Source organism: Drosophila busckii, chromosome 3R, assembly GCF_011750605.1.
Source record: "Drosophila busckii strain San Diego stock center, stock number 13000-0081.31 chromosome 3R, ASM1175060v1, whole genome shotgun sequence".
Classification (NCBI taxonomy): Eukaryota; Metazoa; Arthropoda; class Insecta; order Diptera; family Drosophilidae; genus Drosophila; species Drosophila busckii.
Genome location: NC_046607.1, coordinates 18,368,624 through 18,395,975, shown reverse-complemented (window position 1 = coordinate 18,395,975; position 27,352 = coordinate 18,368,624). Strand labels below are relative to the sequence as shown.

Genomic DNA, 27,352 nt, shown 5'->3' with positions numbered 1-27,352 from the left:
AAGTAAAATGTCAACAAATGACAACAGAAATATGATGCAAATGGCTCATGTAAGTGGTTCTTGCCGCTAACATTTATAACAACAACAACAACAACAAAAAAAAGGGACAATGCAGCAGCAGTTTGGGTTGAAGAGCAGTGGCCAAGCAACAAACAACGCTCAGCTGCTTATGTCTGCCACAAGCTACTCTATGCATATAAGTAGCAGCTATTTTTATTATTTGTAAATTTCATAGCGTTGTCAGCTTTTAAAACAAGCATACGAACTGTTGTACATTAAAGCGCTTGCAGCTTAAGCTGCGCTGCTTTAATTAGACTGCAAGGCATAGTCTCGTCTCGTCTTGTCTCCGTTGCTTGATTGTAACACATGTCTGGCCATCTTTGCTAATCTGCGTTATGTGCCTTATCAACATTATTTGTACAAAATAAAAACCCAGCTAAGGCCATAGACACACACAAACAATTTGCTGAGCAGCAAAAGCGCCAAAAGCGAAAGCGCGTCTCACTGTCAGTTAGTCAGTTGGTCAGTCAGTCAGTCAGTTAGAGTGCACAGCCAGTCATCCACTTGACCACATTGATATGCCAAGCTTGACGCGCGCTGCTGTTGCCATTGGTTGGCCATTGATGCTAGCTGGCTTTCAGTTTTGGCTGCCACTAACGATAGATGTCCTTAAGCCAGCGCACACACACACACATAGTCACACATACGTACTTACACATTGATAGCTGCATGTTGTGGCATAAGAAAATATTTATCTATATAACAAAATATAGCGTACCGAAAAACGATGACTGAGAGAGAGAGAGAGAGAGAGAAAAATTGTTGCCAAAAGCAGCGCAGCTTTGTTAACTTTTTACGTTTAATGAAATCAATTCACAAGTCACGTTGTTGCCGGACAATAAATACATCAGAGTCCATTTAATAAAATCATGATGTGCACTTTGCCATGATATACTAACACACACACACACACCCACCCATTTAATATATATGATATTTGTAGCGCTATATATTATAAACAACTTTTATCTCATTGAAATGCCGCATAAGGCTTTTCTATATACATATGTATAGTAGTATGTCCAGCTGACTGTTTGCACTTTGCTTGGTCATTGGTCAATTGCTGAGCTCTGTGTGTGTCCATCTGTGCATGTGTGCATGTGTGTGTGTTTACATAGCTGAAGCGCTGTATCAATATCAATTGCGCGTTAAGTGCTGCAAACGCAAAAATAAAAATCCTTAAATCATATGTATGCCACATGAGCTGAGCAACTGCTTCTTGGCCTGGCCTCTGCCAATTTGCTCTCTCTGGCTTACTTATATTTTCAGCTTATTATACGGGATTTGACAGGCAGACATAAAGTGTTTTTTATATACTATGCTATGTTTGGCTGTGTGTGTGAGCTCAAGCTTGTTTGTGTAGCTTAAGTTATTTTTAGCTTTAACAATATTTTTGTAGTGTAACAAAAATAAATTGAACAATCATCAATTGATTTTAGATGCTGTAAAATTATAAGTAAATATAGTTTTTTAATTATAGTATTTATAGAAAAATTAAAACATCAGCTAGTAAATGTTGCATTAGCAGGACGAACAGCTTAAGTTTAAGCTTAAACCGCAGCAGCTACGGGAATCTCTTAAGCACATAAGGAGGACTGATCTATGCAACGTCTATAGATATAGAAGAGATTATAATGCAGCTTAGTATTGTCCCAGGTATTGTTGCAACTTATAAAATTTATTTTTATATTATTCTTAGAACACATTTGTAGTGTAAACTAAAAGATTTGAGCTCGTTGCACTGGTTCATGATTGGCTTGATTTATTTTGACACGTCTTAGTACATTTTTCAGAATTGTTATTCTATATTATATCAAGATTATGTAGCACTTGATAATTCTGTAGAATTTTGTCACATTCAACTGCTGCTTACTTATATTGAAGCTTACAAGTTTTTGTTGTATTGCTTTTGTTGCTATTAAGAAACTCATTTCCAGGTATATAAAATTTATAACAAACACGTGTAGTTTGTGCATCGCTATATCGCTATAGATAACACTTGTCAGCCATAACCTGACCTTATCAGTATAACATTATGTCGCTCACTTGGCCCAAGAGAACTGTTCTACGCTTTTTCTCTTAGTGCTGAGCATTTGAATTTTCGGACTCTGCTCTTTGGCATTTGCCAAACGATTCGCGAAATTGCTTCGTGCGCCATTTTGTTGCACGAGTCGCACAACAAAACGTGGCGAATAACAAACGAAGTGAGCTGCGGCGAATTTCAATAGCCGAGCTATGTGCGTGCAGCCTCCTTGTGCCTAACTGACGGCCAGCGAGCAAATCAGTTGGCTAGATGCGTGGCGAACGTTGAATTTAACGGTCGGTTTGTCAGTGAAAGTGTCGCAGCTTGTTTTGGGGGCCTGAGCTGAGCCTATTGTGTATTGTTTAAGCAGCAGCAGCAGCAGCAGCAGCAAACGCTCAAATAGTTGAAAACAAATTCAAGTAAAAAGTGACAACAGTTTTTAAATTAAAAGTGACTAACAAAAAACTAAATAAATTTGTAAAAATAAAGTGTGCACTCAAAGCTGCGGCGCGCCACAAAGTCTCAGGAATAATTTGGCTGGTAAATAAAACAGTTTGCTTTTTATATACTTACTACTATTCTTGGTGGACTATAAAATTGTATAAATTATTTGCGTCTGCGAGCAATTTAAAATCATGTAAGCACATCGAGCGTAAAGCGCATTAAATTACATATTTTGTTGTGGGATTTCTTTAGCTGGCCAGCCAGCGAGTCAGCCAGCCAGCCAATACGCTCAACTCGGCGTATACGCAATCTTATGTGTGTTTAACCTACATTTTGTGTGTTGTTGTTGCTCACTATATAACTGTTGGTACCAGCTGCTCGCATCTTTTGGCAAGTTCATTTTTATTGGATTCCACGCTTGTTTGTTTCTTTGTTTGTTTACTTTTGCTTAAATGCTAAAGCGCGCTACAAGTTTGAATCAAACTTGCTCAGCAATTTTTATTAATTTTTATTATGCCAGCACAAGAAATAGTTGCCACGTTGCCAAGTGCCGTTCTCGTTGTTGTTGTTATTTGTTGAATGATTGTTGATTTTGTTTGATCTGCCACACGCTGTTGTTTATTGCCATTGCCATTTGCTTTTTGTTTTTATTTTTATTTGATTTTAGTACTTTGGCAAAGTCAACATTCGTTAGCTAAAATTTCGCTCACGTTCCATTCCAACGACTTCTCAGTTTCATGAGTTTTGACGCTACAGCTCGAGCTTCAGTTCTGGCTCTGACTCGCGCGCTGGCTTTGGATTTATTTGTTCCGCTGCTTAGCTGCGCCCCGTGCACAAAAACTCAAACTTGCTGTTTGCTTTTACCATTTCATGCACTGCATAGTGTCGTCTATATATATATATATATATATATATTTGTATTTGTGGGTAGTCGTATTGCTGTGCGGTTTAGCGTGCGGCTGTCCTTAAGATTATTTATGTGGTGATTAGCTACGCTGAATTATTGCGCAAATTATCAAGTGTGCTATAAAATTTCACTGCTATTTATTTGCACAACTTCGAGCTGCTGCCGCCGCCTGCTCACTCATATCGCTGCTGTCTCTCATGTGTATCCTTGTTGACGCTTGAGGGCTGCGTGTGCCTGTTACAAATTGCATGAATTTGATTTTTGAGCAACGAGCAGAGCACACAAACCAATTAATTACACTTCTGGCGCAGTTTCAACTTGCTGTTAAGCCGTTTGCTTATTTATAAAATACTGAGCCACAAGCATTGCGTTTGCTTTGCTTTAATGTTGCTGGAGAGCTGCTAAAAATTAAATAATGCTCTTAAAAGCCAGCAGTAATTAGCATTTATCCTCTTGCAGAGCCAACCAAGTGTATTTGCTTTGTTTTGAGCTTAGTATTTTGGTTTTCGGTTAGAGCAAGCGGCAAGCATGTCTTGGGCTTGGTTAGAGCTCAGCTCTCGTAGCTAATTGCCTGAGCTTTGGACTTATTAATTACGTTTAAATAAACACGAATGCCTGGCAAGCCAACTGTGGCAACAGCCGCAACAACAAGAGCAATTATAATAACAAAACAATAAGATATTTGTGTTATTTTAAGCTACAGCGGAGTGCGGAGTGCAGAGTTTGCATTGAATATAAATTCTCAGCACTGAAAACAAAATCATTAACTTTGTTGCGCAAACCAATGAATTCATTTTGTTGTTTTTGTTGCTCCCTGTGTCCAATGGCGCCGGCAAGCGGATACAGCTCAATTTTCAAGCCGTCAGCCCCATGCTGTGTGCTCAACTCGACGCTCATGCCACAAATTGCTTTTAGTGGCAATCCCATGTATGCCTGTGTGTGTGTGTGTGTAATGAAAGTTTAAGTCAAATTTAATGCTGGGCTTAGGCGATAACTGCGGCGATAGGCTAGACTAGGTTTGCATATGGCAAATGCCCAATGATTTATGATTTGCTGCCGAGTGGGACCGTCTACAAACCACACGTGAAAAAATAGAAAGCCATGCCACATGCAGTCTGTGTGAGCTGTGGCCAAAAGGGGTCAAGCTACTTGGCTTGAAGTAAATTCAATTTTATGTTTCACAACTCAGCATGATTGCTATCAAAATCCAAGCTGCGGCGACGACTGCGGCATGATTACCAAAAGTCTCTAGTGTGTTTGTGTAGGCGAGATAAGCAATTTGTCTGTGTGGGTGTGTGTGTGTGTGTGTGTTTGTGTGCCTGTGTGTGTGTTGGGGCATCAAATTAAATAGCAAACATAAAAAGCAAAATCAACAGCCAGTTGTAAACCATCAAATTGCAATTTTCAGCAACTTGATCAAACTTTGACTATTTCAATACCCTCTATTTAAGCTATAAAAGGTAGCTACAGCTTGTTTACTGCCTGCTTACAATACACAACTGCCTAGTCGAGCAGTTTAGCTTACAACTCTTTGTTTTGCCGCTAAAAGTTTTGAACTTTCGAGTGAGTTCAAACAAATTTTCTTGCGCTCGTTGCAATATTTGTATGCAATTTTAATGAGTAGCTCTTGGAACTTGCTGTTGCTAATACGGGAAATTAATAAGTTAACTAAGCGTTAGCTTTTGGCTTAAGTGGCAAGTTGTAGGCAAAAGTTTTAGCCATATGGCTTTAAGCTGCTGTTTAAGTTGTGAACTACTTGGAGTGGCGTTTTGATTTGCGCTCGAGTGCAAAGTGCAGTCAACTGTAAAAATATTGGCAAAACTCGCACAAGAGAGCACAAGCGTTTGACATAAATCCTTATCATCCGTTGTGCACAAATTGACATTGCACTTGTAAGGCGATTGGCGAGACGTTTAAAGTTGCGCCACTGCCACTCCCCATCAGCTCCTTGCACTTGCCATTGGGGAAATCTGTGGCTTTGTTTTCTCTACCAACAATTGCTATCTTTGGCTGCTTTGGCGCTGACTTATTGTATGCCAAAGCCAACAGCAACACCAATGGGGGCAGCAGCAGCAGCAGGCGCGTTTGTCTTCCCTAGTTAAGCTTGGCTGTTTGGCACGTCCTTTTGGCTGTTTGGCATTGACATACAGCTTATGTCGTACTCACGTAAAATGCATGGCACCAAAAATATATAAGAGCGTACGAAAAAAAATTAAAATTCATAATGTTGACTTTAATGGAGTTAATGTTGAAATATTCAAGCTGGCGGCTTAGCTGGCGCACATCTCTCTCTCATAGATTAGCTGCCATGAATGCCAAGTTAGCTTGAAAATGCTGCCAAGTATCTCTGCTTCCTGACTGGCATTTTATAATGCGACACGCCAAGCCACGACGCCAGGCAATTGAAGCTGCCCTAGCTGCTGCTGCTGCTGCCGCATAACTTTGACGTTATTAAATTATGCGGAGATTTGCGCACTTTACGTTACGTAGCGTAGCGCAGCTCGCTCGCTCGCTTGACGTTTTAATGATGAAACCTCAGCAACAGCGCCCCAATTACAGTTTCAGCAGCAGCAGCAGCAACAGCTTCCTTCCATCTCCGCCAGCCGCCAAAACGTTGACTAGGCTTAAATTAAATTATTTTATTGTCGACAAGCTGCAGAGATTCATTAAATTCAGCTTTTGCCGAACTTCAAATTCCAAATTCTGCATAAATTTGTTTACTGCTGCTGCCAGTGGCATTGATTGGCTTTAGCGCTAGCGTTGACATTGATTATTACGTGTCTGTCTAACAGGCGAGCACACAAGATTTTATGCACACTAAGTCGCACTTTTATATGTGTTTTTTTTTTATTTTTTAAAGCGCCGCTAAGCCTTAACGTTGTAAACCCAAAAGCTGCCAGCTCGGCTGTCAGGCGAGCGAATTTTTATTTAGGCAAGCTAAGCCTCAAAACCAAAACAATCATCAAATCGAATCATAAAAACAGTTAGCAGCGATAATAAATTTTCGTCGACTGACGTCACGAGTGCGACATAAAAAATTCCAGCGCATGCTGTGAACCTATATGCGATTTATATATAAAGCAATACCTGCAAATCAGCAGTTATTTTTTTTCACTTTTTTTGTAGTCAGCTATAATAAATTTAGAATTTTTTGATTAAAAAATATAGCAAAAAAGTAAATAAAGTTTGTAACGTTGCAGCAATCAATGTAGAGCTGTGATTTACCGTAAACTGTTGTTAGCTGTGCATGTAACATGCGGCGTATGCGTGTTTTATATAGCAAAACGTAGCATACATTTGAGCGCTGCTATTAATGCATGTAAATAAATGATTAGAATGCTAATAGATTTTATTTATACATTTCATGTTGGCTATTTGTACTTAAGCTGCTTGTCAATGTGTGCGTGTGTGTGTGTGTGAGCCAAGCTAAGAAAACATACTATATAGATATAGATAAATTGACTGGCAGACGCGCAGCAAAAAAATGGCGAATATTTTATGTGCGAGCATTAACTAAATGGTAATTGAATGCTGTGTATAAAATGATTGCTTATTGCTAAATAAAAATGATAATTTTGAGCAAACAGCTCAGCAGACAGTGCTACTTCATTTTGTAGAATGCCACGCATAAAATCTCATAAATTACAACACTCAGCTTAATTGCCAGACAAACTCACTAAAAAAAAAAAGCAGTGAATAATTATTCATATTGCTTTTTATGAAGGCCACGCCCCAATGCCACACCCATAAACACATTGTATTATAAACAAATTGCGTTAATTTTTTAGCATGTTGCATTAGAAACTTTTTCCAAACAGAGTTCTAAGTACTTGACATGAAAATTTCAACAACATGCTCAATGAAATGCGAGCAGCAGCAACAACAAGGACATGCCCATCTGTAAAATTAAACTTATGGCGCAACGCACGCGAATATTTGAGCTCCAGTGACCAACAAGGCACGCATTACATTGCTGCTGTTGTTGTTGTTGCAACCACCGACAACAACAACACTGTTGCGCCACAACAACAATATGGTTAGTTACTGTTTGGCGTAGTCGAATAATTTGCTGCCAGGCGCAGCTAATGACCAGCTTGTATACAAGCGAAACACTAAGTACATAGACTAGACGAATATTATATACACTTATAGTTGTTGGCTTTAACTTTAATTTGCTGCGCTGCTTGCTATAGCGTAAGCTCGTATTTCATCACAAAATTAAAATACCCTTTGCTGAGTGCATAACATAAACGATGTTGGTTGCGAGAAATCAGGACAGCAGCCAGCAGCAGTCGCCGCGACCAAGCAGCAACCACAGCCACAATAACAGCAACAGCAACAGCAATGGCAACGGCCAGAGCAGCAGCAGCAATAACAACAATGCGAGTAAAAGCGACAACAGCCACAACAACAATCACAAGTTTTGTTACAAGCAAAATGATGGGCATGAATTCATCATGGGCGGGCTGGTTCCGGCTGCTTGGCTCCCACTCTAGACCGCCCGCCCGCCCCGCTTTGCTGTGTGCGCAGCCTTTGTAAGGCAAATTTAAAATAAAGTAACGACACAAAGTCGAGTCGAGTCGAGTCGAGCTGGGTGGCGGCAGCTGGTGCGGCATTGCTCGCTAATTTTATGCTCTTTTGTGATTTTTGTGCTCGCCTGCCTGGACACACCCAGTGGCCGTGTTTAGTGTCAGAGCCCCAGTCTCTGTTGCTGTTGCTGCTGCCCACAAGCAAATGAAAACTTTGCGCGCTTTTGTCATTAGCGTTGATGGCAGGGACAGAGTCCCCGAGTCAGCGGCAGCGTCAGAATCAGAGTCAGAGTAAGCGTCAGCGTTAGCCAAAGGCGCAGTGGCTTTTTTTTTTCTTGTACGCTGCTGCTCTTTTTGTTGTTGCTGTTTGGTTTTTGTGGCAGAGACCAGAGCTTGGTTACTTTTAATGAGCGAGGCGTGGCACGGCAGTCCCAGTTACAGTTACATTATTTTTGGGGCCACTCATTAAGTTGCGGTTATGCAGCATTTTTTTCTTTTTTCCGGCTTTGTTTTTCCACTTTGAAAGTGAATTAGTTTGTTTTTTTTTTGTTTTGCGTAACTTGCTGACCTTTTATGACGACGCACTGCGCAAAACGCTTTCAAGTGGCAAGTAAGTCGAGACACCTGTCTAACAAACACTTTCATATTTGTGTGTGTGTGTGTGCTGGCAAGTTGTGAACCCAAAATTAACTGAAATTCTGTATGTATATTGCTGTGAGGCAAAGAGCACTTGACAAGCGCTTCAAAGTTTAAAAGCTTTACTTGTAAACTTTTATTTTTTATTTTGGCTTTCAAGTTGCAGCTAGTTTGTCAAAGCAAACGCCATATCAAAGGCGGTTAACTGAGTTACTCAATTTGTAAGCGACTGCGCCCGCTCCCTCTAAATGCTCTTAACAAATTTTGCTGCCCCCACCTAACCCTCTGCTAAATGCTTGGCGCTCCAGACATGACCTTGATTAACAGTCAAATTGACAGAGCACATGTTGACTTGTCAATTTTCATTTTGCGTTTTCTATTTTTAGCAAGTTGTCGCACATATGAGAGAATGTGGATTATTTTTTATTACTCTGAATTCGGCGAAAAAGCTGCGCAAAAGAATTTAATAACTTTCAAAAACGCACACGAGTTCTAAAAATAATTTAGCTTTGATATTGGACAACATATTTTGGGTTTATTTCGTTTGCAATATCAACAAAGTGTATATCAAAGTTGCATGCTTAACTAAAAATTATTTTCATTGCAATTTACACAGGCCATTCAATTTTTGCAATTGCTTTTAATTAAGATAAACCTGAGGTCTAGCAAATGGAAATAAATGCATGATAAATGCCACAAGCGCTACCACATTTTCCTTTGTTGCATGCTACAAATTATATGTTGCAACTGTAGTAGCTAACAGGTAAATGTGTTGTGGCTTGAATGGTATGAAGTGTAAACAAACTTTTGTCAAAAATCTAAAAGTACAGTAGAAAATAAAGTAATTTATTTTTAGGAATTGCCAAGACAAAAGGGTTGCATTGATTTAAAAGCTTTGTGCTGCTGCAAATATAATTTAAGTAATGTACTTGGGTTTTAAAAGTTTTCCCTCTCTCTCTCTCTAAGAGAGAGAGACTGTAATTGTTGTTTGCACAACTTGTGCATATTTTACAATTTGCTTGCGTGTAATTTCTTAAATTGTTTGCTTTGCAATTTATGCAAATGTTCGAGCTTGGCAAAATGTAAATAAACATTGCCGAGTAGTTGCAGTTACACAGCAGCTGTCTCACACACACACACACACACACATACACTTATATGCTGAGTGGCGCTGTGCGCGCTTGTCGTGCAAATTTTCTTTAATTAGTGCGCCAAAATGTATGCAACAAGCTGCAAGGCAAAAGCAAATGGCGTCGGCGGCGGAGTGAGGCAAGTTACAAGCGCTGCGGCAAACCAGCAGGTGCTGCCTGCTGTAGGCGTGGCAAGAGCAATATCAATACTTGCAGCTATGTGCGTGTGCGTGTGTGTGTGTGTGTTAGTGTTTGTTCATGTGCCTTAGTTTGTAATGCTATTTTCAGCATAATTTCTACGTCAGCCTGAGAGCGTCTCATTTGAAAGTTTTTTCTGCCCGCCACAGCAAAGCTAATGCTGGCAAAGTTTCTAAGTACACATGCAGCTAGCTAGCTAGCAACGTCTCACCAACACACACAAACACACACACACACACACATATATCAACAGGCAGGCATGTATAACTACCGACAGCATTTTGTGGGTTTACTTGCGAAATTGAGCAAATATTTTAGTTGTTGCGCACAAATGTTGCCAGCAAACTCCTCTCAGCTGCTTGTTGTTGTTGTTGTTCAGCGTAATTTAAACAACACACACACCCCCCGCCAATTGCTTTGGTAACTGATGCTAATTAGCGGCCCACTGCGGCAACAATAATATTGCCACAGCCTCTCTCACTCGCATTGCCATTTGAAACGCTTTCAGCTGTTTATTGTTGCAAGCGCAATGATTTTTGAGTTCCAGCGAGCTTAAGTGATCATCAAATTGACGGCAATTGCGTTGGTCATAAAAATAAAAAACTCTTCGAATGCATAAAACTTGACAATTTGTCGCTTTAAAAAGTTGTGTGAGCCACTTACAAGCAACAGGCCCACCCACGAGAGTGTTGGGTGGCCTGGTCAAGTATTTTGCAAAACAATACGCTATTTTAACAGCTTCAATTTGAGTTGGCTTGTAAAAGTTCAGAGGCAACTCCAGCTCCTAGCACAACCCGCTCTCTTAAAAATCTGCAAAAAGCAAAAAATGGGAAATAAAAATAGCACAAAACTTGGCAAGTTTATTAAAACTTGCGGCAAGTTGCAAAACTGTGTAGAGAGCTGAGCGAGCACTGTGGCCATGTCGCCCATAGACACGCGGCGTGTAGCAGGCCGGAAGTGCGCGCTGACAGCCAACAACTGACAAATGCCAACGCTAACTCACTCAACTTTACGCAATATGAAATAAAACTTCTAGAAAAATAACTAAGAAGCAGCAGCAGCAGCAGTCGGAGCAGCAGTCGCAGTCGTTGCGATTTTCAAGTTTTCTGCTGTTGCCTGTTTGCTTTTGTTTTTAGTTTTTATTTGCTGTTTTATTTATATATTATTTTGCTGTTGGCAGCAGCTTTGAGCGATTTTTTATTGTTATTATCTTTGACCTGCGCCAAAACCAAAACCAAGCAGCAAAAAAATAAAATGAAAGGAGTAGAGAGCGCACTACGCACATTTTCTTTGGCTGTTTTCACATTTTATTTATGTGTAAAGTTTATACACGTGGCAGGGCCCTACTGCTTGGCCCTTTGTTGTGCATTCTGTGCTATTTTTGCATTAGGGTCAGCGGGTGATAGAGCAAAGTCCTTTTGCATATGTTGGGCGCTGCTTTAGGCGCCGCGCCAGTTCGAGATAATAGCCAAAGCCAAAGCGACTGCTTGAACTCAACTGGGACATATTTCAATGCATAAAAAGTTGTAAGCAATTATAGTTGAAATGTAAATCGATTGAACAGTTTTATATAAGCAGCGTTAAACTGCTAAGCATGAGCAAATCGCAGCTGCTTTAAATTCAAGCTCAAATAAACATATGTGTGAGTGTGTGCGCGTGTGTGTGTAAGTACAACAAATAACTTGCTTAACGGCTGCTCGATGACCAACTGACTTTGGACTAGCATGACTTGGCCTCTGCTTAACATAAACACACACAGCGATTGCTTATGCTACGAGCAGCTTAAGCTGCTCAGCTCTAGTAGCTCTACCTTAGTAAATAATGTAGCATAGAACTCAGCGCAAGCTCTGACTATGTTGTTGATGATGATGATGATGATAATGATGCTGCGCTTGTTGAAGTGCTTGTTGTAGTCTCGTTGTTTGCCTGGGCGTTGGCAAAACGATTCTGATTGAACACAACAATTTTGAAATTGCTTAACACACAGACACACGCAGAGAGCGAAAGAGAGGGAGAGAGAGTGAAAGAGAGCGAGTGACTACACGTTCGCATTACGTGCTATGACATTGCTGCTGACAACAGGCAAGTAAAAATTTAAACAGTTGTGTGTGTGTGTGTGTGTGTGGCGCCAACTCAATCAATTGACAGCATTTCGCAAACATCTATATGTGTGTGTTTGTGTGTGTGTGTGTCTGTTTGTGTCGCTCACATATCAAGCACATGGCTGTTAAATGATTTTTAGCAAAAATCGAGCGGACATGACATACTCAAGTGGCTTCATTGCCATAGCTGCTGCTCCTCCCGCTCCCTATTCCGCCTGCTCGCCCTTTGCGGCACGTGATTGCTCAGCTGCAGCTTGGGCTTGTGCTTGTGCCTTGCCTATCATTGGCAGTGCGGCTGGCTGAGCAGCAGCTCTCAAGTAATTTCCATTAAGTAAGTGTTTCAGCCTCTTAAACTTCAACTGCATTGGCATTGACTCTGATTGCATTAAGCAAAAGCAATATGTGTCTACACAATGGGCCCAAGCTGCTGCTGTCTGCTTCAAGCCGCTTATGCCTCGTTTTAGCATTTCCGAGTAGCTTAAAGACTTACTTTTATTTACAAGCATATTAGTTGTTATTGCTACCTGAGACAGCAGCTGGCCAAAAGCTGGCTAAGACCATTGGCATTCCGTTTGCCCATCAACATATATAATAACATAAATATAGGCGTTGTCAACATAAGCACTACAACGAACGTTGCGAGCTGCTAGCTGCGAGCTTCGTGCTCAAAACGCCATTTCCGACAATTTCCCGGAAACGTTACATCCGCTCAAAAGCAACATTTTGGTGGAGCAGGTTGTCAGCACCACAGACATTGCTAATGACGCCATTGTTGTGTGCATAAGGAGCAGTAAAAATGTTTTGCCATTAAGTCAGGCGATTGGCGGCTTTGTGTTCATTAAATAGGTCGCGAGACTTATGGCTTACTCAAAGTTTATGAATAAACTAAGCAGCATTATGACGAAATGGCAAACTTTAATGTGAGTCCGACGGCAGCTTTAAGCTGCTTTGATTTGTTAAACGACGCAACGTTATAATGAGCTGCATTAAAATAAAGTACAGCAGCAAATGGAAATTGGAAATTGAATGTGACAGAGACAACATAAAAATAAATTGAAATTTATAAATCAATTTGCTGTTGCTTGTCTTTAAACAAAGTTAAATATTAATGCGACAACTGAGGCGTATAAAAGTCAATGTTTAATAGTTAATGGATATATTTAGCTTGAAATGCGTAGACTTCAAAGCGCAAAGAACTCCAAGGTTATTTCAATATGAATGTAAGTTTGGGCCAAGCCAAGCGAAAGCTAAAAGTAGAACTTTTGTCAATAAAAAAATTGTTGAGTTAGAGGTTTAACTTAAATTGTTTGAGGTTGGCTGTGGTTATGCTAAAAATGTTGCCTGCCATTTGCAAACTTTAAGCATAGAAATTAAAATTGTTAGCCCGAGTTGCTTTTATGCTTCGACTTTAAGCGACAAACTGTACGCTTCAATTTGCAGACTGCTACACTTTAAGCTATGTCTTGCTTTTCAAAGGATACACGTTACCTTTTTTTTTTTGTTTATGCTTTGCTTTTGCAACAACAAGCAGCCCCAACAAGCTTGTTGGCCTGCTTTGCGTTCTGCTTATTTCCCTCTGATTGCTGTTTTGTTGCGCTTGAAGTGGCCCCCCGCCCCGCATCCCTCCCTTAGCAGTCTTGGCTGTAGCCAAAACGTACTTCATTGCTTATTGGGTCAAGCAGCTGTGTACAAAAGTGTAACAAACGACAACAATTGTTTTATGCGGTTGCCACGCACTTCAGTCTAGGCCACAGACCAATACGTCACAGCCACAGAGAGTCGAGCGCCATTCAACTGCCAGCGCTTTGTTTCGTGCCTTCGCAATGGGAAGGGCTGACCAATTTTGAGCGCAACTAGCGCAAATTGTGTCCAAAAATCAAGTTCAGTTCAGTGCGATGCGGTGCGCTGTAGCGTGAGACACTCAAAGCTCAAACTCAAGCTCAACGGCAAGTCAGCAGTCCAGCAGCCCAGCATGATAGACTGCAGCTATTGCTTTGCTTTGTTTGGTTTGCTACGAACGGAGAACTGAAGCCGTTGTGGGTCAAGCGTGGCGAGCCAGCAATAGCAAATGCCACTCATTTGTACTGAATTTTTGGTCAACAAGGCGTGACCTTGCGCTACGCATTGCTCCTTGGCTTTAGTGTGTGTGTGTGTGAAAATTGCTCTACTATTACTTGTACATTTTCTTTTTAGCTAGTGGCTGTCATTATGTGGCATACACATTGTGGCAGCGTCGCTGCCTGTGTCTTACACTTCCGCTAACGCAGCAGCAGCAGCAGCAGTAGCAGCTGCCAGACACGCCCAGCTGATGCCCCCTTTTTTTTTATATTTTGGCCTTTGTGCCTCACTGATGAATCACTAGTCGTGCTGCTGCTGGGGGTCACTCAACGTTCGCTCTCTGAGGCTTGTGCGCTGTGGCTTGGTGCTTGTCATTGTTTGTTTAATTTTGTGTGCCGGATATCCCAGCGTGCTTTTGCCATTGTCCTGCTGTCAACAAAATGCCAACAGCAATCGCAGCTGTAAACAACTTGGCCGCCCGCCTCAAAGGCAAGGGGCAAGGGGCAAGACCTGGCTGACTGTGTGTAGCTGATGGGCGTGGCAGCGTTTCTCGTTATGCTTATGCCGCTGACAACAAAAGAAATTAAATTGCCAACACTGAAATTCAATTGTATCTTCCTTTTGGCCGCACACGTCGCTCGTCTCGTCGCTTGCACGAAAAATTGTCAAAGCTATGGGCGCGCCGAGGCCAAAAGATACAATTTCCAAATCGTTTTACGACGCACACAGAGGCTACACCACCGACTATAGTATATAGGCAGACTTATTGGGGCATTGATTTTCTTCGTGCAGCAGCAGCCATTGGGGAAGTAAACAATTTATTAAAAAGCGCGTGCTGAAGCTATAAAAAGGTCAATGATTATTATGTTTCAAATGCAAATTTAGTGTGTCCACCCCGTCAACGCCCCCCGCTGTGCGCTTGGGCCACTGTCAATGTCTCTAAGTAAATATAGAACTTAGTGCTGGCAATTTGTTTGGATTTCCAAGATGTAGGCTTTTATTGGCTTTTTTTTGCTGCTCTGTGCTCTGTGTGCGTTTTTTGAAGTGGTTGCCAGGGCAGCCAGTGCTGAATTTTGATGGCATTCTCGCGGTGTTTCAATGGAATTTCTGTTTACTTTTTTCGCTTCTGCTGGCAATTTAAGGCGCTCGCGCAACTTTAAGCTGCAAAGTTACAAAATGTATAATTGCATTAAAAGTTTACGTTTTAAATGGCTTTAAACATTTTATGCGTTAATGGCCTTAAATATGCGGCATAATTAAAACTTACGCACAACTTTATGGCATTGCATTAATGCATGTTTATATATTTATGCGTGTGGTTTTATATATTTCATATTGTTAACACTTTAAATGCTGCCACAACAAAGGCAAAACGCACACACACACATTAAACAAACAGTTAGCCAGCCAGGCTGCAACACTTGGCCTCAAGCATAATTGCCAATGCAGCAGCAGAGCATTGACAACGGCTCAATAATGTGTGCATAAACGTAAATACCGGACATACATTCCACAATGCCAATGCGGCAGCATTGTTGTTGTTGTTGTTCTGGGCTCATCATTTAACATTTGTGTTGCAACTCGCTGTGGCACATTGCGCAATGATAATTACGCCATTTAATCGTGAACGCCAATCAAACATTTGACCAGCGGGCAAACCTGAAAATTGAGTATTGTAGTTTGCTATTGTTCAAGGCTTAAGTGTTGGCTCAGTGTGTAGGAATTTCTAAGCTCAGCAATAGATACAGCAGTAGCGCATAAAAAGCTGCTACAAATATTTAATATAATTAAATTAAACTTAAGTTGTATTCATTATTCTTTAGTTGTAATGCTGTAAACTTCACCGATCTTCTTATAACTTACAGCTATGTTAAGCTGCTGCTGCTGTTAAACTTTCAAGCTCGCTCAACAGCGTATATGTTAAGCTACTGTTGCTGCTGTTAAACTCTTATACTCGCCTTATAGCGCATACAGCAACCTCAATGTCATGCACATTTTTACGCTTATAATGCCTGCTTAACATTTATTAGCCGCTGCGTTTTCAATTTGATTTCATATTAAAATGCTATAAATATTAAACTATTTATTAAACCCAGCACTTATATTAAATTATTATAGCCCAGCTATCACATACATTTATTTTTACATTTTATTTCTTTGTTGTGCACGTAATGAAACGCAGTCGAGTGCAAGGCCACATACAACTGCTAGTATAACCAAAAATATGCAACTAGCAACCCCAGACAGTGTCTTCTGTGTGTGTGTGTGTACAAATTTAATTGCATTTGAAATGTTTCTAATTGAAAAGCAAGGTACGGCATACATTTTCACAGCCAGAGCTACAGCTAGAGAAACAGAAACAAAGCAAGCAACTTGCAACCGGAAATTGTCAGAGCAGCGCCCCAGTTAGCCTTGAGAAGGGCGCCAGTGCCTGCTTGGGTGGGGGGGTCTATGCATATGGAAGTGAAATATTATCTTGTATTTGGCCATGTCAAAGACGATTTGCATTTCTCGAGCGCTGACAAAGGGCACACACACACACATACATGCTATAGTTGCAAGCGACAGGCGACACAGCGGGGCGCTGTCAATGTTGCTGCTTGCAACAAATTGTATATGCCACACAATAGGTGCCACAGTCGCTGCCAAGCAATACTCAACGCACTTAATTGTAGCCAAGCAACGAAATATTTAGTGATTTAGATATTTTTAATTAAATGCTATTTTTAAAAATGAAAACCTTGGCCTTGCACCGCACACAACTGAAGCGGAAACCTATAAACTAAAAGTATAATTTGCAGTTGACAGCGCGTAAAATATAACACAATTGCTAAAGGCGTGCATGTTTTCATTTAGGTGCTTCACACATACACACACACATGCATAGCGCGACTGACATATGAGGGGCTGCTGCCTCCCACTTAATTGTGCGGTTTTTCACGCGTTTTTATGTGTTTCAATTTTCATTGGAGCACTAAAATTTGTCGTTTACAGCCAAGTCACCCCTACATGCGCACACATACTATAACAATAACGCCAACTACAGCGGCACATGTGTGTGCTTGTGTGTGTGTGTGTGTGGGGCAAGGCTAATAAACACTTTTATAAAATTCTCAAATCGCACGTGTTGCGCTTGTCAAGGGGTTGCATATAGCACAATAAAACTGCTAAGTGCATGGGCATGTTGTGTCGCTGCATAAGAAGTGCATGTGTATGTGTGTGTGTGTGTAATTTATGTGTGCATTTGTGTCTCTGTGTGTGTGTGTGTGCTAAGGTGTGCACATAAAAACGCAGCAGCGACGCTCGCTCGACATCGATAAGCTGCCCCCAGCCACTGCCGCTCGCTCTTCGCTTGTGCGACATAAAAAATGGCAATTTGACATGGCCACCAAAGTGTTTTTGGGGGTGTTGGTGTTGTGTATAGCTAATGAACATTATAAATGTTTTGCACTCAAGCTCAAATTGAAAGCTAAGACCACAGCAACCAAACATTAAAGCCACTTGTGCTTTTATAAATGCTTAAGCCTTGCCACAAAAGCCTCGGCCAGGCATTGAGCCGACAACACAATGAAAGGCAGCAGCAGCAGTAGCATTTTTTGCTTGAGCGCATGTCAATCTGAGGGTGGCAGCAACAACAACAACAGCAGCAGCAGCAAAAAAAAAAGTAATTGAAACTTAAATAAACAAAACTGCAAGCAGCAGCATCAGCAGCAGCAGCAACGGCACCGAATTGAGGCAAACAGTAACAAGCTGCGCATTGAGTGGCAGCCAAAGTTGCGCTTCAGCTGCAGCTCAGTCTTCAGTTTGAATGGGGTAGACTCGCCTGCCAAAGCAATTGCGAAAAACACATACAACTCGCTCGCTCTCGCTCTCTCACTCTTGCGCTCTCACTCGCTCGTTGTTGCAATCCCACAGGCTAGTCGTTCAAGTGTCTGCCACTTGTGCACAACCTCATTAGCGTAAACAAAGAGTAAAATGTGCTTCTAAAGCGACGCATGTTGCTGTTGCCACAAACAGCAGCAACAACAACAGCAACTGTCGTTCATTTTTATTTTTTTTAACGCTGCCTGCTTCTTTTTATGTTGGCTTAATATTTATTAGTGTTTGTCATATTTACATTGCGACGCTTCCTGTCTAACACGCACGCCAGCAACATGTTGCCAAGCTATGTGCAACATGCTGCCGCAACATTTCCAGCGTGCTAATTTTGGAATTGTTGCTGGTGTCGTCAGCGCGTCTGCTTCACTTTCCACTTGAATTTTGTTTTGGTGGTGTGTGTGGCTCAACTCTGTTTCAGTCGTTTGTCAACTTTTTGTACGACAGTCGACGTTTAAATATTGCGCGCCAAACTATTCAAAAAATACAACAAAAGACTGTTTATGTATATAATAACTCAAGTTCAGTGTTTATTTCTTGCACTTACAGCGCAACTTCCTGCAAACAACAACAACAGCTGCATACATACAACGAATTTATACATATATATGCTATATATATATTTGTGTTTTGGGATTATCAGTGCCAACTGCAGCCAACTGGACGCTGTCCAAACAAATAACAATTAAAATCCGGAAGCCCATGGCGAGTGCTGTAAACATAAAACGTCTAGCTAAAGCAAAAGCAAAATGTGCAAATTAGCCGAGTGCGATGCAAATGCGAACAATCGACGTCAACGCCAACGCCAACGTCAGCAGCAACAGTCTGAACAGCAGAGTCAAGCATTTTTTTAATTATACTCACTGCCTACAACAGATCGAGAGATACAAACGATTATTGTGCGCTGTATTCATAATTTGCGTAACTATAAACACAGTGTCTGTTTGTGTTGAAGTTTGAAGTGTTTATTGAATGTGCAACTGCAACTGCTGCTGCTTTGGCAGTGAAAGACATTGCCGAACCAGAAACAGCAGCAGCAGCAACTTGTCAGCTCAAGCCAAACAAATGGATATGAAAGTGCAACAGAAGCAGCGACGCCTTTGTGGCTGGCACAGCAGCAGCAACTGCTGGCTACTGATGAGCAGCTATCTGATCATGATGCTGATAACTATGGGTAAGTTAATAAGACTTTTCTACTATTGTTATCCTTGGGGCAGCCATAGAGCAGACAAGACAGCTCTATGGCTTCCCAATTAGTTTGAAGCGGCGCATATGACACACTTAAGCCAAGAGTAGCAATACGCTGTAGCAATAAACTGACTGACAGACAGACAAACAATGAAATTAAAAGAGCGACACACTTCGCAGCAGCAACATTTGAAATAACCACAACAACGAATTGACAAGCAGCAAGCAGGCGACATTTAAAACAACAACACAAGACAACACTTGGCTATATAATAAAATACAAATAAAACAAGAGCAAGGGAAGCGCAACAACTGAATCCACTTGATAACAGTAAATGGGCGATGCTCGCGATTGACGAAGCAAGCAAAATCCACTTGAGAGCCCCAGCGTGACATTAAAAGCGGCAAACCATTAAAAGGATTGACAACGCCAGCTAAAGTAGTGAAAGAGAGAGAGCGAGAGAGAGTGATAGAGGGAAAGTAGTAAGGTGCCAACTGACAGAGAGACAGCAATCAGTGCTAGCCAGATAGAGAGTGAGAGAGAGAGAGAGCTGCAGCTTCTCTGTTGCTGACAAGCTGTAAGCGTTAAATAAAATCAAATTTCGAAATAGATATAGATGTAGCTATATAAAACGTAAGCTGTTGTTGCCTGTAAAAAGTTTTTAATGGTGCTGCTCACTTGGCGTTTACTTAAAAACACAAAAACCAAAGCATGTATTGGGGTCTACCCCAATCCGTATTCCAATCAGTGCTTCAAATGTTGTTGCTAATGAAAGGCTTAAGCAGCATTTGATGCTTAGAGAGTCAACAACATCTCTCTTTATGCCTGAGAGCACTAAAGCACTTTATTGTGAAGCAGCACAGCAGCCACTAAAAGCATTGGGGTTAAGGTGTGTGACACAATTTAATTTTGGGTAGATTTCAAATATAGCCATAGTCATAATGGCAAACTAATTATAAATACACACACGTAGCGCATTTCGAGCCAAAATTCGCATAGAATTTATCTATAATTTATTTTGCTTTTGCGCGCAGCAGCAAAATAGCAAAATAAAAATAATAACCAGCAGTTTCATTTGACATTTATGCAATGCACGACGCTCAGCCACCGCTAAGCGATTTGTTTGCGCATATTTATAATCCATATTCGACCATAAGCCAGCGTACAAAGACTAAGCAACAACAACGCAGCATAATCAATAAAAATAATTTGACAGACAACTAAAAATTTCGTTGTCACTTTTGCTAATTTTTTTTTTTCCATCAATAAATTTGCACAATGCTGTTTGCGCATGAAATTGATGCAACAAATACGCATTCGAGTGCTGCTGCTAAATATTATCAAATTTTAATTGGAAAATAATATTGACAAGCGGTTAACAAATTACAAATAAAATAAGTGCAATTTCCGTACTGCAGCCACTGATAAATTTTGTGCGCTTGCTCTTCAATATGAAATTATGCGCAGCATGCAAAAATTTTTGGCAGCAGTCATGAAATATTGCAGTTGAGTCGCAGTTTTCAGCTTTTATTTGTGTCTGCATTTGTTTGTTTGTTTATTATTAATGCAATTTGTAATCTATTGTTGTTGCTCGGGCGGGTACTGCGCGCGCTCTTGCAAAATTTTGCTATTTGTTTGTTAGTCTGTCTGTCTGTCTGAATTTTGTTTGTTTGCAGTTAGCATGGAACGCAATTATCGCGCACAAACAAGTCGAGCGCATATCAAGGATATTATTGCTACACACACACACACATACACAATTATTTCTACAGTCTAATGTCAGCTTGAATTTCAAAAGCTGCAAAAGTTGTCCCCATCATCAACGCCACATTTACGCATTACGCGTAGCTCCATAATTAACTTATTTTGTACATTAGCAACAGATTTTGTTTATTAACGCATGTGCGTTTTGCTTTTGCTGCTTGCGCTGTGTTCACTTTGGAATCCCGCAGCATTTCAAGTGCTGGGCGTGGGCCAACGTTGCGCATACTTATCTTTTGGCAATGCCAGCGTCGAGAGTTTATTTGTTTGCCTGTTTTGCGGTTGCGCCTCTGCTGCTCCCAACTGGGCAACGTGGAGACGCGGCAAAAATTTTCTCTCCAAATCGCATAATTTATTTATCATTAGCGCAATTTGGCAGATGTTAGAATGTGAATGTGTGTGTGCTGGGCTTATCCCTCACACACACACACATAGGACAACTGACATGCGCATTTTGTGCTAAATAGTTGAAATAATTTAAGTCAATTAGTCGTCAGCGAAATGCACAAATGCGACAAACAATTAGTTTACAATTCGATGATTCGATGCTTTATTTGGTGTTTTTGTTAATCACATTCGCATACTATTCGGCATAATTTAAATTGTGTTTGCAGTTTAATTGCTTACATAACATTATTTTTTATAAATTGCATTTCGCCAGTCGTGCGCTACTCCAAAATTTACACAGATTTACTGAAACTGTTTTGATATTTATACGCACTTACCGCTCTCATGCACGCAACCATCTGGAAATTCAATATTTCACGTTTAATTAAGCTGCAATGGAAACGCACAGAAAAAATAAATAAATAAAAAGAATTTCATATGCAAAACAAAGCTAAAAACAAAAACAAGCGGTGCCAAGAAAAATAAATCAAGACTTTGCGTATGCCCCTTAAAAAGTTAACATGGCATTAAGCTCTAAAAATAATTTTAAATAAAATGCAATTCAGCTGTAGAGCATGACTACTATAATTAACAGTTATAAGTGTCAACTTCAACTCTTTTTTACATTAAGTTGCTCTGCAGCAAAGCGATCTTGCGCTTAGACTGTTAAGCTAACATTATGTTATGTTACATTAGCCAGTGCACAGCTCAAACTCACTGTCATCCCACAACGTACATAGCTCCTTAACAGCTGTCTAAAGTATTTTCATGTTAGTTCTGCATACCGCTAACAAAATTTGTTTGAAAACTAACAGGGTATGTATAAAAATAATAAAGTAAAAGCAAAATCACAACGACAAAATCGCAATTGCCACACAAAAATGTTTTGCCACTGCCACACACACACACAAACACACACCCAACGCGCCAAACGCAACGAAATAAATATGCAACAAAAATACGAGTGGGGCACAGTGTGCGAAATGCAACAGCAGCAGCAGCAGTAGCAGCAGCAAAAATACCGTAAACTTTCAACAATGGCAAAAAACACTCGCACACACACACACACACACACCAAAATAAAGTGAAACAATGGCACAAACACTGTAAACTACTGCGGGCTATAAATCTGCTGCTTGCTGCATGGTATGCGGGGATTTGCGAGGCATGCCACAAAAAAATATAAAAAATAACTTGCAACAGCAACAACAGCAGCTACAGTTACAGTTACAGTTACAACTGCACAAATGTTGGCCAGAGCGTTTGCATAAACTAATTCACACATCAAATGGCACAAAAACGCAGTCAAATTGTATATGCAACAAGAAATGGGGGCAGATAGCGCCGCACACACTCTAATACAACTGTCTGAACTCATTTGCGCCATGAGTCCCATGCATAGATTTAGTTGGCAACAACAAAAATGAAATTTCCGCTTGCCAATCTCTCTCACTTTTGCTGTAGCTTTTAAATTAAAATTTGTACATAGTTTCGTTTCATAAATGTCATTAGCTAAACAGCTTTGATTTAAACTGATTCGTAGCATGTTTGTAAATGACTTTTTGGTCATCAACAACTATTTTTAATAGCTTTGCCAACACATAATTGAGTTCCAAGGTACCAAACAAAGCGCGCGCAACCAAAAAAATGCAAAAAATTCCTTTAAGCTTTTCGCTTGCTACCAAAAGCCCATCAAAACCGTTTGGTTTGCAACAAATAGACTTCCGCATGCGCAGCGAAAAATAAAAAAACAAAGCTTAAAAATTGTCGGCTGTGTCTATTTTTTAGAAAATACACACACATTTGGTAGCGGTAGTTGTTTGGACGGTCAAAAGTTCCATTAGTGTCAGGCCATGAATGCTATTTACAAGCAGTTCGCGATGCTGTAGCCAAGATAAGAGTCATGGACAGCATCAAATGGGCAAACCGAATGCTAAAAAGTCGTAGAAAAGCCAACGCCAAAGAAATGGAAAAAAACACACACAGAGTGAGAGAGAGAGAAAACTAAAATCGCCATCGATGCTGACTGCAAGATAACAAAAATATTTGCTGGGCTGCCTCAATTGAATAGTCGTCAACGTTCGTCGTCGTTTTCGGTATCGTTTAGCAGTTGGATTCATGTTGCTCACATTGCGTATACGTAATGCAAGCAGCACATTCATATGCTATGCAAACGCATTGCGATAAGGCGCAGGCAGCAGCAGCAGTTGCTGAATAAACAATCAAAGCAAATACACACACACACACACACACACATATTAAAGCGCAAAGTTGCAGCTACAAATGAGAAAACCTGTGCGCAAAAAATAAAAACAAGTAAATAAAAAGTAGAAGAGATTCTTAAATAAGCAAGCGACCTTTATGCACTCTTAGAGATACATAACTAAACACATGAGAATGTGTGTGCGTGTGTGTGTTGAGAACTTGTTGTGTGCATATCCCTCGCTTTTCTCACAATATTTACGCTGTTATCCTTTTTGTTTTATTTGCTTAGCGCTCTGCTGTGCAAAGCTAGGACTAGCGTGAGACAAACGAGCAACACGAGAATAGCTCGTTGTGTGTTAGTGTGTGTGTGTTTGTTGAGGGCGTGGCATTATGCTCATACTCTTGCTCATAATCCACTGAAGAGCACAAGCAAAGCATTCAGATTAAAGTTTGTTATATATTATTTTTACATTTAGCTGCATTTATTTTTGTTTGCTATTTGTCGTCGCTCTCAAGCGCACTTCACACACACACACACACAGTTTGTTTGTAGTTGTGACTAGGATTAAAGCCAGCGCACAATGTTGGCTGATTAATTCTTTGTAACAACGCAACATAGAGCACAAAGCGCTGGGTTAACAAATCAATTTCCATTTAAATTTCAAGGTGTAGTCCAAGCACACCTTGAAAATTATGCTGGCGTGACTGGGCAGCGCTGCTTTGTTTATGCTGATGCGCTGCAGACATGAGAGCTGCGGCTTGGGGGCGCGGCTGAGTATATTAAATTTCATTATCAGCTGAAAAAAATCGCAGTTAACCCTTTTGCACTCGTAAACAAACAGTTTAATTATTTGAAAAACCTGATGCGCTTGCTCAGCAAAAAGTATTTGCTTTGGCTTTTGGGTGGTGGTGGCTTTTGATTTATGCGCTCGATTGTTGCAAGTTGCGTTTTTAATGTTAATTAAATTGCTGCGGTCAGCTGTGCAACTAAACGTTCGTTCATGCGCTATGAGTAGTTTTTGCCAAGTCTGGGGCTTAATAGCTTGGCTTGTCTGCCTTGTTTTGACCACGTAGTGCAAACATATGTAAGGCATATATGAAGTGCAGCGACGTTTACGATGATTACTGCTGTCTGCTGGGCGAGACCTTAAACGCTGTTGACCCAAGCGGGCGGGCGAGCGAGAGCCGAGGCAATACTTATTAGAAATTCCATTATATGCACACTTGTATGCAGCCCCAGGCACAACTGTGTCAACATAAGCTGCCTGTTGGCATTCGTGGGCCCAGGTGTTGCTTTCGTGTACACCTCAATGGCAGCAGCAACAGCAACAGCTCGACAGCAGCAGCAGCAGCATGTGTGTGTCTCTCCCAACGGCTGCTGCTGCTACTCCAGAGTCGATGTTGTTGATGTTATTGCTGTGCTGCGGTTGCTGGCGCTTTTGTGTGTGTGTTGGTTGTGCATGATAAATCTTTCAATATGGCACGAGAGGCAAACATGCCAAGGCACAAGTGCTAGCCGCAACAATATTCATTTGAATTTGCAACAAAAGCCTATTAAATAACAAAACAATTCTCCAAAACAAGCAGCCGCACACATGCATACATACATATGTATTTTACATATATACACTCATATATTAAAAGCAGCAGCAAACAACATTTGTTTGCTTTACACTCTATGGTGTGTAAATATTTATGTATGCGTGTGTCAGTGTGTGTGTGTGAGAGTTCGCAAATTATTATTCAGTGATAAATATGCCTACATTTTGCACTCACACACACACATACAGAAATCTGTTGCTATTTATGTGTGTGCACAGGATGTTGAAGAAAAGTAAGTTGTGTCTGCCTGTTGCTTGGGCCATTGTTCAAGGACTTACCTGCTGACAAAAATTAAATGTGTATTTAGGTGCTTGTTTATGTTTCATATTGTCTATAAAAAAGGCGACAATTTTATATTTAATTAAAAAGTGCTTGAAATAAGTTTCTAAATTTAGAGCACAGCAGAATTCTATTTATCGAAACTGTGCAGCTATCGATCAATTGAGCTACCGCTTTGCAAAAAAAGCGCAGCTAGTGCACAAACAAATGCGCTAACTTCTTTTTGCAAAACAAGCAGCGAGCAGGGACCAGCCTTAGGGTTAGCATGAGCAGCAGAGAGTGCAAAAAAAATTGGCATCTAACTTTTCAATTTAGTATCACTTGCGGTTGCTGGCAACACCTGCTGCTGTCTCGCTCGCACGCTATTCCCATTGTAACGCACTCTGGGCTGATTGAAAAACAATAAACAAAAGCAAAGAAGAGTGCGCTGGCTGGCTGACCATCGATTGCATCAAAGAAAAAGGAAAATTGTGGTGAAAACAGCGTGAAAACTGTTTACTGTTTGCGCTGCAGTGCGTCCAGGGAATAGTTATAGAGAGAGCGAGAGCGTGGCAAACCAAAAGCAACAGCATTGATATTTAGAAGGGAGTGCGCTCCTTGTAGCCGTGCATGTAAACAAATTGCAAAAGGATAAGGGCAAAGGCACTTGTAAGCGAGCACTTAGTCGAATCGTGTAAATATGTAAGTTTTTGCGCAAACTTTTCACCTCAACAAACATGGCGTATAAGCAATATCTGTGTGTGCGTGTGTGTGTGAATTTATAGACATTGTTTGGCATTTTGTATAGTGTGTAGTTCCCTCGGCACGTTGCACTGCTCAACTGGCGCCTCGCTATGATTTCTTGCAGCACTTACCCAGCCAAGCACTAACAAGCAAAGTTTGTCCTGCAGTAAGCAAGAATTTGCGGCGACGCTGGCGCGTCTGCCTGCCTAACTGGGCTTGCTGTTTGCGGTCTTGAGACTCTCAACTCTCAACTCTCAAGTCTACTTTTTAGCAATTTCAATTTCCAAACAAGCTACGTATTCCTTTTTCGATTTCCATTTCCATTTCCGTGTGCAAATGTTTGTAGTTTAAAGTGCAGTTCACGCACTGCCATGTGAACTCAGCCTCCTATAATTGACCAATTAAACTGAACTTGTCTGCATAGCAGCCTTGCGGGCCCGCAGCTCATTATGCAAGCAACTAGTTTGACATGCTGCTGCAGCAAATGATGAAAAAGTAGGTAACAAATATGCAGGCTTAATGAAACGCATATATCTCATGCACGCATGCCTTAATAAGTAGCTGCAGACACATTTCGTCCTTTGACCAGTGTATGCAAAGAACTCCCAGCGGTAATATATATAACACGCAGCTGGCATATAAAGCAGTCGGCACAATGAAAAAATGAAAACAATTTCATTTTATTTACCTCGCGAGAGATTCACATCAGCCAAGCCATTGCCAAAAGGGCGCGCGTAGCGAGTTCCACATCGCAAAGGTCTCCAGCTACGTCTGCCCTGCTCCGGCAAAGCCGCAAATGATGTGCCATTATTCTTAAGGGTATAGAGCCATGAAATGTGACCCAAATAAGATATAAAAAAGCAGCAGCAAGAACAACAACATTGTATTTTTGAGTAGCTAACAAGGCTAGGGCTATGGTGTTATGCTTGTTAACAACCAAGTGGCTTCCTCTGAATTATGCTGCGTATTTGTTGACAAACGACTTTGAAATGTTTGGCCATAAAGTCGTCGGAAATTGGCGTTGATTGCTTGGCAATTAATAAAAAACTTGTAGGCATAACAATTTTGCAAATTGTTTAGCTAGAAAGTTTAAATAAAACTTGCAGCAGTTCACTTTTAATTTAATTTAATTCAATTCATTAATAAGCAGTGACGATCTGTTATGCTTACAGACTATGTTAGAAACGTTTACAGTTTATGTTCTAGTTAGCAGCAGTGACGATCTGTTACGCTTACAGACCAT

The 27,352-nt window shown here is 40.8% G+C and overlaps 1 protein-coding gene across 1 annotated transcript in view; it reads left to right on the top strand.

Annotated features, from left to right (window-relative positions):
- The first annotated feature begins 2,367 nt into the window (after positions 1-2,367).
- The window catches only part of LOC108601838, a 33,436-nt gene continuing 8,451 nt past the window's right edge, over positions 2,368-27,352 (top strand). The window contains exons 1-2 of the mRNA XM_017989781.1: positions 2,368-2,623; positions 18,513-19,137. Of these exons, the coding sequence (XP_017845270.1) occupies positions 18,936-19,137 (202 nt within the window). The 5' untranslated portion in view covers positions 2,368-2,623; positions 18,513-18,935. The remainder of the gene's footprint in view (positions 2,624-18,512; positions 19,138-27,352) is intronic.